Here is a 15,380-nt window from a genome sequence, read left to right as displayed (position 1 = left end):
ACCTCGGAAGGATGGAAGGCTAAGTCAACTTTGAGCCGGTGAGATTAGAACCGTTGAACTGCAGATAGCAGTCAGCTGAAGTGGCCTGCAGTACTGCATTCTAACCACTGCGCTACCTCGGCTCTTTAGGAAACATAAGAGCCCCCCCCCCCTCCCTCACCTCACCCTGAGCAGTAAAGGATTCGCGGTTACGGTACATAAACCAGTGGTGGGTTCCTCCCGGTACAGTACGGGCGTACCGGCAGTAGCCAGGAGAAGCTGACAGCGTACCGGTATGGTGATTAGATTGGCCCACCCGCCTTCTATACCTGTTTTTAAAGGCAACCGGCCAATTGTGCACAAGCGCACAGCGTGCGGGGCCTGCGGGAGCCCCAACAAGCAGCTGGCTGTCGCAGGGGCGGTGGATTGCGCATGCACGAACAGGACACACAGCCCCGTGAGCAGCGTAGCGGCAGCGACGGTAAGAGCAACCCACCACTGATGTAAACGCCGGAAGAATCCACAAAGCCATTTCCAATCTTTGGGTAACCAACTTGCCTGCTTTCCGTGGCGGGACTCTTCCGTTGAATGTGTATTTCCTAGGGTCTCCCCAGTTTCAACCTGTAGTAAACAGCGCTTACCTATCAGTTCCACAATGCTGTCGCTGCGGCCGCGGCCCTCGTCTTTGGCTGTGCCCGCTTGCGAAAGCCCCCCGCGCATGGTGAGGGCCAAGAGGAGGTTGGGGGGAGGCGTCCGGAGGAGCTGTTGCAACAATTCCAGGGATCCGGTCACGACGTTATGATCCCGGTGCTGAGTGTAGTGGAGACTCAGTTCGTACACCTGGAAGCGGGAGGAGCACAGGTGTGAGTCCCACTTTAGCACACCTCCATGACCAGCATTGGAAACTTTTCCCTGTATTTAAAGGGGGGGGGACCCCACCTGCAGCAGTACTGCAAGAGAATGAGTAATAGCAATAGCAACAGCACTTAAGACTTATATACTGCTTAGTGCTTTGCAGCCTTCTCTAAGCGGTTTACAGATTTGCCCTCAACAATCTGGGTCCTCATTTGACCGACTTCGGAAGGAGGGAAAGCGGAGTCAACCTTGAGCTGGTCACAATCGAACTGCTGGCACTCAGCAGAATTAGCCTGCAATTCTGTATTCTAATAGGAAGGAAGGAAGGAAGGAAGGAAGGAAGGAAGGAAGGAAGGAAGGAAGGAAGGAAGGAAGGAAAAGGTAAATGAAAAGGAAGGAAGAAAGGAAAGAAATGAAAACAAAGGAAGGAAATGAAAAAGGAAGGAAGGAAAAAAGGAAGGAAGGAAAAAAGGAAGGAAGGAAAAAAGGAAGGAAGGAAAAAAGGAAGGAAGGAAATGAGAAGGAAGGAAAGAAGGAAGGAAATGAAAAGGAAGGAAATGAGAAGGAAGGAAGGACTAGCAATAGCACTTAGACTTATAGACCACTTTGCAGTGTTTTCCAGCTCTCTCTGAGCAGTTTACAGAGTCAGCCTCTTGCCCCCAACAATCCGGGTCCTAATTTGACCCAGCTCGGAAGGAGGGAAGGCTGAGTCAATCTTGGGCCAGGATTGAACTGCTGGCAATCAGCAGAATTAGCTTGCAATTCTGTATTCTGGAAGGAAGGAAGGAAGGAAGGAAGGAAGGAAGGAAGGAAGGAAGGAAGGAAGGAAGGAAGGAAGGACGGACTAGCAATAGCACTTAGATGGCTTCACAGTGCTTTCCAGCTCTCTCTGAGCAGTTTACAGAGTCAGCCTCTTGCCCCCAACAATCCTAATTTGACCCAGCTCGGAAGGAGGGAAGGCTGAGTCAATCTTGGGCCAGGATTGAACTGCTGGCAATCAGCAGAATTAGCTTGCAATTCTGTATTCTGGAAGGAAGGAAGGAGGGAAGGAAGGAAGGAAGGACGGACGGACTAGCAATAGCACTTAGATAGCTTCACAGTGCTTTCCAGCCCTCTCTGAGCAGTTTACAGAGTCAGCCTCTTGCCCCCAACAATCCTAATTTGACCCAGCTCGGAAGGAGGGAAGGCTGAGTCAATCTTGGGCCAGGATTGAACTGCTGGCAATCAGCAGAATTAGCTTGCAATTCTGTATTCTGGAAGGAAGGAAGGAAGGAAGGAAGGAAGGAAGGAAGGAAGGAAGGAAGGACTAGCAATAGCACTTAGATGGCTTCACAGTGCTTTCCAGCCCTCTCTGAGCAGTTTAGAGTCAGCCTCTTGCCCCCAACGACGACTGAGTCTAACCACTTGAGCCACAGGGGCTGTTGAGCGAACGGATACCTGTATGAGTTGGTCCAAGGAAGGCGAAATCTCGGTTTCTTTCTGGATCACCCCAAAGCTGCCCTTCAGGCTGGTGTCCTTCACCTGCTGCTGCAGCAACGGGATCAGGTACCTCAAGGTGAGCAACACCCCGAGGATCAAGACACTGGGGTGTTCTTCTTCCTTGGGACACAACAGCCCTGCGAAGACGATTGGAACAGCTGAAAAAACAAGCCCGCTCTCCCAGCCACTCGCAAGGCCCCCGAACACCCTCCCCCCCCCTCCAGTCCTCAGGTACCCCACTTTTCTGCATCAGGTATCTATCTGTAAGCAAGTCCTGTGAACAGAACTGCAGCCCACAGAGGTCCTTTAGAGCAGGGGTCTCCAACCGTGGCAACTTTTAAGACTGGTGGACTGCAAATCCCAGAATTCCTCAGCCGGCAAAGCTTTGAAGACCTGTGTACTTCCACTCCCAGAATTCCACTGGGAGAATTTGCTGGGGGATTCTGGGAGTTGAAGTCCACAAGTCTTAAAGTTGCCAAGATTGGAGACCCCTCCTTTAGAGGGTTCCACCACAAATGCGCGTACGACCAAAGCGCGTGTGACTAAAGCGCGGTGACAAAACCGCGCCGTCAAAACCACGGAGACGAATGAGCGCTGAAGCGCGCCGACAACAGCGCGCCGACAGAAGCGCTCTGTAACATAACCCTAAAAATAACCCTAAACCTAACCTTAACTTAAATCGCGCTTCTGTCGGCGCGCTGTTGTCGGCGTGCTGTTGTCGGCGCGCTTTTGACATCACGGTTTTAGCGCCGCAGTTTTGTCGGCGCGCTTTTGACGTTCGCGGTTATGTCGTGCCACGCCTTTAGAGCCCACCAGCCATCCAGAGAGAGCCCAAGGCAGAATGGAGTGCTGTGGGATGGGAGACGGAAAGATCTGTGTGTGTGTGTGTGTGTGTGTTTAAACCCTGGTGGGATCCTACCGGTTTAACAACCGGTTCAGTGATCGCGCACAGCACCTGACATGTGCCGTTTTGAGAAAAAGCACTTCCCGCATTACTGTCCCGTCCCCCCCGGCATTACTGCCGGGGGAGGAAAAGAGCTTAGGTGCGCCAATCCGCTCTGCTGCACGACTCCGCTGAGAAGATAAAGGTCAGTCAAGCGCAAGAGGGCAGGGTGGGTGGGCTCACTTCATCGTCGGAGCGAACCCGTTCGCTCCCAGCTGAAGGACGGAGCAACCGGTTCAGTCAAACCGGCCCGAACCGGTAGAATCCCACCCCTGGCTGGAAACTGCAAGCCATTTTTTTGAGCAAGGCAGAGATCATTCCGCCACAAATGGAGCTCTTTATTTGCACACTGGCTATATTTGTCAAATGCCCCAAAGAGGGGACAGTTCCGTATTTCTATGATAAGTTATTGGGGTGGGGTGACTTGGAGTCAGTCCCGAGTCTTAGGGGCTGCCCGGGCAAACTCGTTTCTTGCAAGTTAAGAAAGCAGCTGGGCCCTGGATTGTCACTTTGGAGGTAATCACTGCCTCCCTTTGGGTCGCTTGGAGCAGGCTCTCTTCGGATAGTCTATCCTCCGCCACGGTTATCTGAGTTTTTCTCCAAGCACCCCAGATGGCGGGGAGTGATTGGAGAGAACTGTGATTCAAGAAGCCCGGTAATCTTAATTTGAAAAGAGAGTTGACTTGCTGGACGGATGCCCTAATTAACTCATGAGCCTCGAGCCAAGTTTCAAAAGAAATCCAGTTCTTTATGAAGAGCAACATGTCAGCAACTCCCCGAGTGAAGTCAACTCTGCCGCGCGTAATTTACGGCTCAACTCTGGCCTTGTTTCCCACCTCCTCCCCGGGTGTGTCATAAATCACATTCTCCAAGCACGTTCGTGGCTGGATAAAAACATGGCTCTCGGACCGGCCCCAACCTTGAAAAAGATATGCGTGGAAGATGCTTCAGCATGCGGCTGCCAATCTGTTCCGGCAGTTCTCCCTCTTCCTGCCCATGGCAACTCAAGAGGAGACCAAAAATGCTTTGTGAGTTGACATTACCATTGCCTCTTTCCTCGGGCTGAGAGTTAGTGGCAGGATCAAGGTCACCCAATGGGGTTGGTGCCTCAAGCAGGACTAGAACTCACAGTCTCCCTGTTTCTAGCCAGGTGTCTTAACCGCCACACCAAGCTGGCTCTCAGGCTATAGATGTTAAGACGTTAAAGTTTAGCTGAAGGATCAGTAGAACAATTTCCCCTACTGTAAAAATCAGTGTTCCAACAAAGGATGTTTTGACGTCTTCTAATGTTAATAATTGATATATTCAAATTAAAGTGACACAAAAGTCAACTTTCTGTGTTTGAAGCCTCCAATATGTACGTGGTTTTCATTGTTTTTTAGCCTTTGCTCCCTTTTTTCAGAGTTATTATCTGTCAACCTCATAAAAGAGTCCAGAAAGTCAGTTTTATGGCAGGCATTTCCTTAGAAATATATCTTTATGCAAAGAATGAGGGATATAGGAGGGAAGAGGGGGGCGGGGGAGAGAGTGAGTGAGACAGAGACAGAGAAAAAGAGAGAGACAGATAGAAAGAGAGAGAGAGAGAGAGAGAGAGAAAGAGAGCAATGATGTTCCAGCAAAACTGAAGTAGGATGATAAATTACTTACCTAGCAATACTTGAAGCAACCGAGTGTAAAAATATTGTGTCCTTCGTGAATGCTGACAGATGCTCACCGTGGCTGCGGCCGCCGTGCGACGGATGGTTGGAGAACTGGAGTTAAGATTACCTATGAAAGCTTTCAATAAAACCTAAAGTGAAAAGAAAATCAACAAAGCGTTTCTGTGCCATCTCAGTTTTCCTTTCGCAAAGTCCGGCTAAGGGTAGGCAGACGCGCTCGCTCGAAAGGATACGAAATCAAGGTGACAAATAAATAAATCAGCAAAACCTGTGAGTGCTACTCTGACGTTTGAAAAAACTCAAAGGTGGCTCCTTATCATTTCCAGTAGGAAGAATAATAATCTGTCCTCAGCCCCAGAGAGTCTCTGTAACTCATTGAGGAAGACATTCAGGGGTGGGATTCAGCCAGTTCGGATCGGTTCGCCCGAGCCAGTAGCGGAAATCGTGGATGGGCGCCTACCCACCTCGGTTCTATGCCGTCTTATTTAGGCATGTTTTTGAGGCCAGAAGGTGTGCGCAAGAGGTTCAAGGTTCATTTTATTTATATGCTGCTCTATTCCCAGCGGGACTCAGGGCGGCACACAAACCCAAAGGAGGGGAAGGGAAACACAAGAACTACAACAAAAAGTACAGGGAATTTAAAACAACCAACAGCGACACGATTCGAGAGGGGAAGGGAACTCATCAACCCCAGGCCTGCCGACACAGCCAGGTTTTAACGGCTTTTCGGAAGGCCTGGAGAGAGGTGAGGGTCCGAATCTCTGCAGGGAGCTCGTTCCAAAGGGCCGGAGCCGCCACAGAGAAGGCCCTCCCCCGGGTAGTGGCCAGATGACATTGGCTGGTAGACGGAACCCGGAGGAGGCCTAATCTGTGTGATCTAATGGGTCTGTGGGAGGTAATTGGCAGCAGGCGGTCTCTCAAGTACCCAGGTCCAATACCCTGAAGGGCTTTATAAGTGACGACTAGCGCCTTGAAGCGTATCCGGAGACCAATCGGTAACCAGTGCAAAGTGCATGCGCAGAAGGCCCAGTTGCAGGTGCAGAAGGGGTGCATGCGAAAAGGGGGGGGGGGAACAGGTGGTAACAAAATGTGAAACCCACCACTGAAGACATTCTCCAGTTTAGTTAGCTCTTTTTATGACAGCCTCCAGAATTGCTTACGGGCTTCGTTCTGGATTTTAGAAAAGGTTGAAAAGTTCACCTTAGACCAGGAGCAAAAGTAAGCAGAGGCGGCCATGACTTCAGCTAGCAACCAAGTGGCTCTCCTCTTCTTCTCCTGCTCCCCAAGGGGCAACAGCTCACGGTTTCCAACTGGGAAACCACCTGTCGCAGTGCCAGAACCAGGACTCTTTCCTACTTCTAGCTTCTCTCTCAGTGTTGTGGCCGGCCAGCGGCCAACGGAGATGGCAGCAGATTCAGAGAGTGAGGAGGTTGGGGAGGAACCTGGCCAAGTCCTGGAGTCTGAGGAAGGCTCTGAGGAGGGCTCTGTGTCGGAGGCAGAGAGGGGGCCAGGGCCGTCTGTCAGTTACCAGCTGCCTTCGGAGTCAGACATCAGTGAGGCAGAAGAACAGCTGGAGCCTGTTCCCAGTGTGCCCATGTGCAGAGTTGCCAGATGAAGGGAAGAGCTAAAGAACAGGGGTCGACTTGGGAGTAAAGCCACAGGTGGACAGTGAATGGCTCCTTCCAGAGGCAATAAAAGAGGAGCGAAAGGGGAGTGGAGTTTGCAGGAGACAGTTACTTCAATTCATTAGGGTGAAGATCTGTTCCTGAGTTCTTGCCAAGTAATTGCTGCTACCGCATGGCGTTTGGAAGATATCGGCCTGGCAGCTCTCCAAGCCTGACAAAGCTCTGTAGCTGTGAAATCTCTTGAAAGACTCTTGGCCGGGACTTTGCAGGAGAGGAATCCCCTTTAAAACTAAATAAAAGGGGTTTTTTCGGCACGAGGAGTCGGCTTCATGATCTTGGGAAGCCTCGGTCAGAACACTTAAGAGGGAGAGTCCAGGAACCTTTAGACAAAGCCAAGAAAGGCCATTATGGGGCGGGGGGGGGGGGACCACTTGCAGAACCAAGCACAAGAAAAGGCAGATCCCGCGAATTCAGGATCTGGTGTCCCAAACAATCTGCTTCTCTCCAAAATCTGATCCTAATTCCAAAACTTCAGCCCTGGGCGGATCTTTTCATGGAGCTAAATAGCAATAGCAATAGCAGTTAGACTTATATACCACTTCATAGGGCTTTCAGCCCTCTCTAAGCGGTTTACAGAGTCAGCATATCGCCCCCAACAACAATCCGGGTCCTCATTTTACCCACCTCGGAAGGATGGAAGGCTGAGTCAACCCTGAGTCGGTGAGATTTGAACCGCCGAACTGCAGAACTGCAGTCAGCTGAAGTAGCCAGCAGTGCTGCATTTAACCACTGCGCCACCTCGACTCGGAGCCGAGTCGCTTTTGAACTTGTTCATGGGCAGTGCCCCATGGACCGGCTCATCCAAAGCGGTAACCTTCTCTTCCAACACTCAGCAGGCGTGGCGGTAACGCTTAAATATAATTTCATACCTTGATGTCGCTGTCGTTTGCGAAGTTGCCAAAAGCCGCCATGATTTTGGGCATCGCCGCAGCCAAGGTCTCTTGCACGGATTCTTCGGGCCGCCGGCTGACCCGCGTTAAGCAGGGCAGGAGGTTCACAAAGTATGGCCTGCACCAACAGACGGCAAAAAAAAAAAGATCACTCAAAGGGACAGGATATTCCTTTTCGTGAGTTGGTAGGTAAAGGTTCCCTTCGCACCTATGTGCTAGTCGTTCCCGACTCTAGGGAGCGGTGCTCATCCCTGTTTCAAAGCCAAAGAGCCAGCACAGTCCGAAGACATCTCCGTGGTCATGTGGCCGGTATGACTCAACACCGAAGGCGCACGGAACACTGTTCCCTTCCCACCAAAGGTGGTCCCTATTTTTCCGCTTGCATCTTTTTACATGCTTTCGAACTGCTAGGTTGGCAGAAGCTGGGACAAGGAATGGGAGCTCACTCCGTTACACGGCGCTAGGGATTCGAACCACTGAACTGCTCATCTTTCTGATCAACAAGCTCGTCTTAGCCGCTGAGCCAACATGTCCCTTTCGTGACTTGGTACATGGCACGAAAGAGGCCAGCAAGGTGATCATTGGGGGTGGGGAGGGGGGCGCACGGAGAAAATGCAAAAAGGAAAGGGTGCCTTGCCTCCAAACCTAACTTAACAGAACAGAATCACAGAGTTGGAAGGGACCTTGGAGGTCTTCTAGTCCAACCCCCTGCTTAGGTAGAAAATCCTGTACCATTTTAGACAAATGGTAGTCCAATCTCTTCTTTAAAAACCTCCAGTGTTGGGGCATTCAGAACTTCTGGAGGCAACTTCTGTTCCACTGATTAATTGTTCTCACTGTCAGGAAATTTCTCCTTAGTTCTAAGTTGCTTCTCTCCTTGATTAGTTTCCACCCATTGCTTCTTGCCCTACCCCCAGGTGCTTTGGAGAATAGACTCCCTCTTCTTTGTGGCAGCCTCTGAGATATTGGAAGACTGCTATCATGTCTCTCCTAGTCCTTCTTTTCATTAAACTAGAGACATCCCCAGTTCCTGCAACCGTTCTTCATATGTTTGAGCCTCCAGCCCCACTAAGATCATTAAAGGGACCAGGAAAGAGATTGTCTCCTAGGGCAAAATACGAGCATCAAAGGCCAGGGAAGTTGTGCCACGGCACGCAACAGCTGGCTAGGCAGATGGGAGGCCGGCCAGCCAGGTCACAGTCCAACTCCAGGAACACACAGCTTAACACCCAAACAACAGGGCCCCAAAGCTGTCGGCCCCACAATCCCCCAGCCTGCTTCTTGCTGCTCAAGGAGACCTTCCCACCTGCATTTCTGAGGTCTGACCAGGTGTGCAAGTTCAGCAAATCTCCACAGAGCAGCCCGCAGACTCCGGGAAGCACCGTTCTGCAAAACACAAATGGAGAAGAGACTCACCCGTCACGTACAAGGCAGGGCAGCTGGTACCAACCAAGCAAGCTTCGGACTTTTACAGAACTCCTATGCACAAGATAAACCTATTCTCGTGAGTTTTTGCTGGAACTGGAAGTAACAATGCAGCCGGTTTTCAAAAACTCAAACACCATATTTTTCGGACTATAAGACGCACCTTTATGTATACACTGAATATAGCATTTTTTGGCCTCCAGAAACCCCGCCCCTTTCACCAAAATGGACGGGCAGAGGGCCGTTTTTTGCTAGTTTCGGTCCCCCCCAGCCCCCAAGAGCACTCTACAAGTCTCCTAAAGGCTATGCATGCCCTTTTTTGGGCAAAAAATGGGCTGTTTTTTTGCTCATTTTTGCCCCCCCCCCCGTCCCCTGGAGCACTTTGCAGGCTTTTCAATATCTCTGCATGCCCCGTTTTTCACAAAAAAACGAGGCGTTGCAGACGGTTTTGGGGAGGAGGGTGCAGAGTGCAAAAACTTTTTTTTTTTATTTGCCTCTTCAAAATCTTGGTGCGTCTTATACTCCAAAAAATACTTCTTGAAAACTCTCGTATACATCAAGAGTTCTCCAAGCATGATTAAGGATCCCTCGTCGAGATCCTTTTAGGGGATTCTGTGGCATCAAATGATTTTTAAAAAAAAAAATATCTCAATTTTGATATTTAATGCAGCAAATATTGATGGATACAACCAGCAGCCGGTATTCAGCCGGTTCGGACTGGTTCGCCCTAACCGGTAGTGGAAATCGCGGGTGGGCCTAGCTACCCGCCCTGACTCTATGGCCGTCCTATATAGGTACGTTTTCAAGGCCAGGCGCATACGCGGAAGGCAAATGCACAAAGCACATGCGCAGAAGGCACATGCATGCCCAATTTGTACGCGCAGTAAACCAGGGGTAACAAAATATGCAACCCACCACTGGATACAATCAGAGATGGTATTCAGCTGGTTCTCTCCGGTTTGGGCAAACACGTAGCGGTGGCTGCGGGAGGCTCTGCCTACCTGCCCCGACATAATGCGCGAGCTCACATTTGCGAACATAAGGGAAGGTAAGTGAATCCCATCTCTGGAGACAACCCACCTAAAGGTCCTTGGGGCTGTGAGTCTTTTTAAAGAATGTAAATGTTTCAAAACTGCCAATCTAAGACAGCATTTCTCGACTTTTGTCACTTTCAAGACGTACGGAGTTCAACTCCCAGGATTCCTCAACCAATCTACCAGCCTTCGCCTTGCAGCCATCCCATCAGCCCTCCAAATTCTCTCCCCTCCAATGTTTTGTTGCTCACGGCTTCACCTGGCAACGAATTGTTGCCATCCCAAATTCCTGTGGAAAACTCTTTGGAACGAGCTCCCCGTGGAGATTCGGACCCTCGCCACCCTCCAGGCCTTCTGCAAAGCCCTTAAAACCTGGCTGTTCCGACAGGCCTGGGGTTAATGAGTTTTTTGTCCCCCCTCGAATGGTATGGTTGTTGAGTGTTTTAAATTGTGGTATTGTTTTGTTCGTGTTCTTTTTTCTTATTTGTATACACACACACCCCGGTGACTTGGTTGTGAGCCGCCCTGAGTCCCCTCCGGGGAATAGGGCGGCATAGAAATATAATAAACTCAAACTCAAACTTATTACATAGGAACAAATCCACAATTATGTATCAAAAGAACTCACTTTTTTAATCTCTTTGTAGAGTTCCAATTGTAACCTGGGAAGACTAGAATCCATCAAGGCCTAGAATGGGATCAAATGTACATATTAACAATGTGTGCATTATTCCAACATTATGTACTAACCTAGCAGATTTATTTATTGCAGTTATTTTTTTAGCCCCTGAATAGCAAAGCATAGATAGGGCTCCGATCCATAGTGTTTCTTATCTCTACTGTTTATTCAATAGCAATAATAAATTACTGCAAAGGACTGAGAGAATGTTTATGGCAGGGGTATGTGTCTTGGCAACTTCAGATTTGTGGACTTCAATTCCCAGAATTCCTCAGCCAGCCATGACCTATTACAGGTGTCAGCAACCTGTGGCTCTGGAGCCGCATGTGGCTCTTTCATCCCTCTGCTGCGGCTCCGTCACTGGTCGACTCCACAATTGATAGGGCTTTCGGTTAGGACAGGTAGAGGAAAAAGGATGCCGCGCTAGGAGGAGACTCTACGGTGGGAGGACCGGACTTTCAGTTGGCTTCCGGTTAGGACCTTTGTGGCTCTTTTGAGTGTTTAAGACTGCCGACCCCTGACCTCTTAGCATACCTCCACTTCCGGTAGACTTCCAAGAATCTAAACTCTAGTAGTTCTGAACACAACTGCATATTAAAATATGTGAGACGTAGCTCCAAACTTCCACGCCTGGGAATTACAGGGAGTCCCACTTTACAATAGTTCATTTAGTGATTTCAAAGTTACACCAGTTTTTTTCAGCCGTCAAAGGACTGTTTTTCTGAATTCAATCTGTATTGCTGGGTCATAAGATCCATCAAAAGAATAACTACTTTCAGTTAACCCAGGGAAGTTTTTTCAGCCCTCCAAGCTCTGCTTTTCTGAATTGAGTCCGTATTTCTAGATCATAAAAACAAACAAAACTGCTTACTTTTATCACTTTATTGAGACATTCATCGGAGACCATCCTGACGTCAGACTCGGCATCATCGCTACAGAGGAGGAAGAGTTCCATGGCGATCCCCAACAGCTTTGGGAATTCGGGAGAATTTCTGAAATGAAGACGTCACGTCGAGTGACAACCTCATCTCACATGATGGGAAATAGATTTCCACTGCTCTCCTCTCCTCTGCCACATCTATTCATCCCCTGCCTTTGATCCCCAGAGCTACAGTGGGGCTTCGCTAGCAGCGGTGGCTCTTCTGTCCCAAGGACTGGCCCATAGATTTCCACTGCTCTCCTCTCCTCTGCCACATCTATTCATCTCTGCCCCCTGCCTTTTATCCCCAGAGCTAGGATGGGGCTTCGCTAGCAGCGGTGGCTCTTCTGTCCCAAGGACTGGCCTATAGATTTCCACTGCTCTCCTCTCCTCTGCCTTTTGCGCATCCATGCGTTAGGCAGTGGACCCAGCTGTTCCTCCTCTTCCTCATCACCCCCTCCAGACCTGGGGGCTGTTGACTCTCCATCTGAGGGCTGACGGCCAGCCCAGGCTCTGTCTCCACCTCTGCCTCTCTCTCTGCCAGCTCCATTCCCGCTTGCCCCTTGGAGCTCTCAGGTTGCCTTAATGCCGACCCTGACTCCCACGTGTCCTCACTTGATTCAGCTGCTTGGGGGGAGGGCACTAAACGGTCACCATAACGAACCGTTGCAAGTCGAGGGCTACCTGTAGCGGATCATTTTTAAGTGCTGTTTTCAGGACCAGAATTCAGAAAAGGCTTAATTACCTTAAACTCTGAGCCACGATGTTTTCACATATGGTTAGGCAATGATTGACCCGATCTTTCTTGGACGTGGACAGTTCCTTCTTTCTAAAATGAAGACACAACCATTAAATTAGGCCCACATTATCACATTCTGGTTTTCTAACCACTGCCAGCCTGCTTTTGGCAACTGTCCGGAGAAGGGAGGGTTGGAATCGCTCCAGCTTGCTCAGAAAATGAAAAAACAGCCGTTGGTGCCCTAAAGCGCATCACCATGGCCAGAATCGGGGCGGTCCATGGGCAAATGTTGCCCATATAAATCAATATGGGACATTATGAAAATTTGAAATGATCAAGAGTTTAATCCTTTCTTCAAATATATAAATGTGTGTGTGCGCGTGTGTGTGTATGTATAAAAGGCAAATACCACTCACTCATCATGAAATCTCCAGAACCGTAAAGCCTACAAACCTGAAATTTGGCATGCATGTTTCTCTGAGGCTTCTAGGTGCTCGCTAAGGACTTTTCTAAATGATCCTCAGATTACCAGTATTTCTTATACAGTAATTAACATGCTCTGATGCTAAGGAGTTAGACATTCTACTCCCCCTCCCCACTTTAAAAGAACGCTGTTCCAACTGCCAGTTGCCTTATATTAACACGCTCTGATGCTAAGGAGTTAAGACATTGTACTCCCCCTCCCCACTTTAAAAGAACTCTGTGCCAACTGCCAGTTGCCTTATATTAACATGCTCTGATGCTAAGGAGTTAAGACATTCTACTCCCCCTCCCCACTTTAAAAGAACTCTGTGCCAACTGGCAGTTGCCTCACATTCCGTTACCTCAGTTCAAACTGGCAGACGTTCCACTCCTTCACTCAGGAGGCGTCTGGGGCTCCTTACAGTACAAAACATCACCACAATGTCTACACCTTCCATTTATGGAACTGCTTCCGGATTCAAGGCATCAAGAGAGATATATTCCCTTGCATGTTTCAATCACCACCACTGAGCCAACGGACTGGGAACCAAATTTCTCCTGCATGGCCCGATCACATAGTTTCGTCGCAAAGCACGGGGTCTCCAGCTAGTAGTTGCATAAAATTGAATTTAGCTGAGATAACCCTACATTGACCAAGAGCTGTGGCTTTTCGATTAAAGGGGAATCATTTTTGCTGGCTAGCCATTTTTGTCAATAATCGTCCCTCATCCAGCATCTTAGGCAGAGGCATCGCCTGAACTAGCCACGATTCAGATCCACACATTCCACTGATCCAAGACAGCTTGTTACAGCTGAACGCTCTCCCAGCGTTCTCCCTGACATTCGGGAATTCCTGGCCTGAATGAAATTCCAGTCCTTGTTATTTCTCTAACCATGGATGTCTTTGAGGTCCAGGATTAGTTATCGCGTTCGCTTGTTACGGCCGTTGGGTGGCAAGAGAGATTTTATCCACCACGGCTGAAGAAGGACCATCAAGTCAAGTGACCTTCCATAGTTCTCCAGAACTCCATCCAGGAGGCGGCCGAACCTACTCGGCTGATCCTTAAAAGAAAGGCAACCCCATTTCCCCCAAAGGAGCCCCTCCTCTTACGGTCTGACAGTCAATCATCACTCTTCCACCTCAAGTAGCTGACAGCTTGGGGCAGACAGGAAAGCCTTCGAGATGTCCTCCAACCTCCAACTCAAGGGAAAGGGCCATGGAGGGAGGGAGGGAAGCCCCTCTCCTTCTAGGGGATTAGCCCAACCTGGGGGGGGGGCAGCCAGGGGGGGGTCTGAGCCCCCCTTCTAGGAGATTAGCCCTGCAGGGAGGGCAGCGGGGGTGGGTGGGTGTCTAAGCACCCTGCTTCTGTGGGGAAGGCAGGGGGGGAGTCTGAGCCCCCCCCCCTTCTAGGGGATTAGCCCTGCAGGGAGGGCAGCCAGGGGGGGGTCTGAGCCCCCTTCTAGGAGATTAGCTCTGCAGGGAGGGCAGCGGGGGGTGGGGTGTCTAAGCACCCTCCTTCTGGGGGGAGCACCTGGGGGTCTGAGCCCCCCCCACTTATAGGGAATTAGCCGTGGCTGGTGGGAAGGCAGGGGGGGGTCTGAGCCCACCCACCCCTTCTAGGGGATTAGCACTGCAGGGAGGGCAGCGGGGTGTGTGTGTGTCTAAGCACCCTCCTTCTGGGGGGAGCACCTGGGGGTCTGAGCCCCCCCCACTTCTAGGGGATTAGCCCTGGCTGGTGGGAAGGCAGGGGGGGGTCTGAGCCCACCCCCCTTCTAGGGGATTAGCACAGTAGGGAGGACAGCGGGGGGGGGGGGAATCTAAGCACCCTCCTTCGGGGGGGGGGGCAGCTGGAGGGTTTGGGCCCCCCACTTCTAGGAGATTAACCCTCACCTGGGGGGTCTGAGCCCACCCCCCTCTTCGGAATTAGCCTTGCGGGGGGGGCAGCCAGAGGCGTACGAGCCCCCCTCCTTCTGGGGGGGGAAGCTATGGGGCCTGAGCCCCCACCTCTTAGGGGATTGGCCCTACCTGGGGGGGGCAGCTGGGGGGGGTGTAATCAGCCCCCTTCTGGGGGGGGGAAGGTGGGCGGTCTGAGCCCCCCTCCTTCTAAGGGATTAGCCCTACTTAAGAAGGGGGGAGAACGACAGGCGGGAACGGCTCCCTCCGACTACCCGGGGACCCTCAGGTTCCCAGGCCAGAGGCCGTCAGGGTCGCCGTTCTGCTCTTCCCGGGGACCCCCCCCCCACTTGCTTCCCCCCCCCCAAGCAGGCCGCAAAGCGGGCGTCCGGGTCTCCCCACTCACGGGCGGGCCGGCGGCTCCTCGGGCGCAGGGCCGGCGGCGGGGCTGGGCTGCGGTGGCGGCGGCGGCGGCAGCTGCTGCTGCTGGAAGGAGCGCAGCGCCTCGAAGGCCCGCATCAGCTTCTCCATGGCGGCCATGGCGGAGCGCGGGGAGGGGGGCGCGTCCTACGCCGGCCACGCCCCCGACCACGCCCCCCGGAAACCGTTGCAACCGCGGACTCCGCCCCGCAGGCCCGCCTTTAAAAGCGGGGCGCCTCTCCCTCTCTAGGGTTTGGACGCCTGAGACGTCATCACGGGGCGCCATCGCAGACTCCGGCGCCATCATCAAGGGGCGCCG

The 15,380-nt window shown here is 51.4% G+C and overlaps 1 protein-coding gene across 1 annotated transcript in view; it reads right to left on the bottom strand.

Annotated features, from left to right (window-relative positions):
- Positions 1 to 15,236, bottom strand: part of HTT (huntingtin) — a 109,869-nt gene extending 94,633 nt beyond the window's left edge. The window contains exons 1-9 of the mRNA XM_032223789.1: positions 15,048 to 15,236; positions 12,292 to 12,375; positions 11,499 to 11,619; positions 10,577 to 10,636; positions 8,796 to 8,875; positions 7,469 to 7,607; positions 4,904 to 5,045; positions 2,272 to 2,450; positions 621 to 819 (exon numbers count right to left, since the gene is read on the bottom strand). Coding sequence (XP_032079680.1) covers positions 621 to 819; positions 2,272 to 2,450; positions 4,904 to 5,045; positions 7,469 to 7,607; positions 8,796 to 8,875; positions 10,577 to 10,636; positions 11,499 to 11,619; positions 12,292 to 12,375; positions 15,048 to 15,181 — 1,138 coding nt within the window. The 5' untranslated portion in view covers positions 15,182 to 15,236. The remainder of the gene's footprint in view (positions 1 to 620; positions 820 to 2,271; positions 2,451 to 4,903; positions 5,046 to 7,468; positions 7,608 to 8,795; positions 8,876 to 10,576; positions 10,637 to 11,498; positions 11,620 to 12,291; positions 12,376 to 15,047) is intronic.
- Between the last annotated feature and the right edge of the window lie 144 nt (positions 15,237 to 15,380).

This window comes from Thamnophis elegans, chromosome 9 (assembly GCF_009769535.1).
Source record: "Thamnophis elegans isolate rThaEle1 chromosome 9, rThaEle1.pri, whole genome shotgun sequence".
Classification (NCBI taxonomy): Eukaryota; Metazoa; Chordata; class Lepidosauria; order Squamata; family Colubridae; genus Thamnophis; species Thamnophis elegans.
Note: the sequence above shows the minus strand (reverse complement) of the source record. Positions and strands in the feature narration are given on the sequence as shown.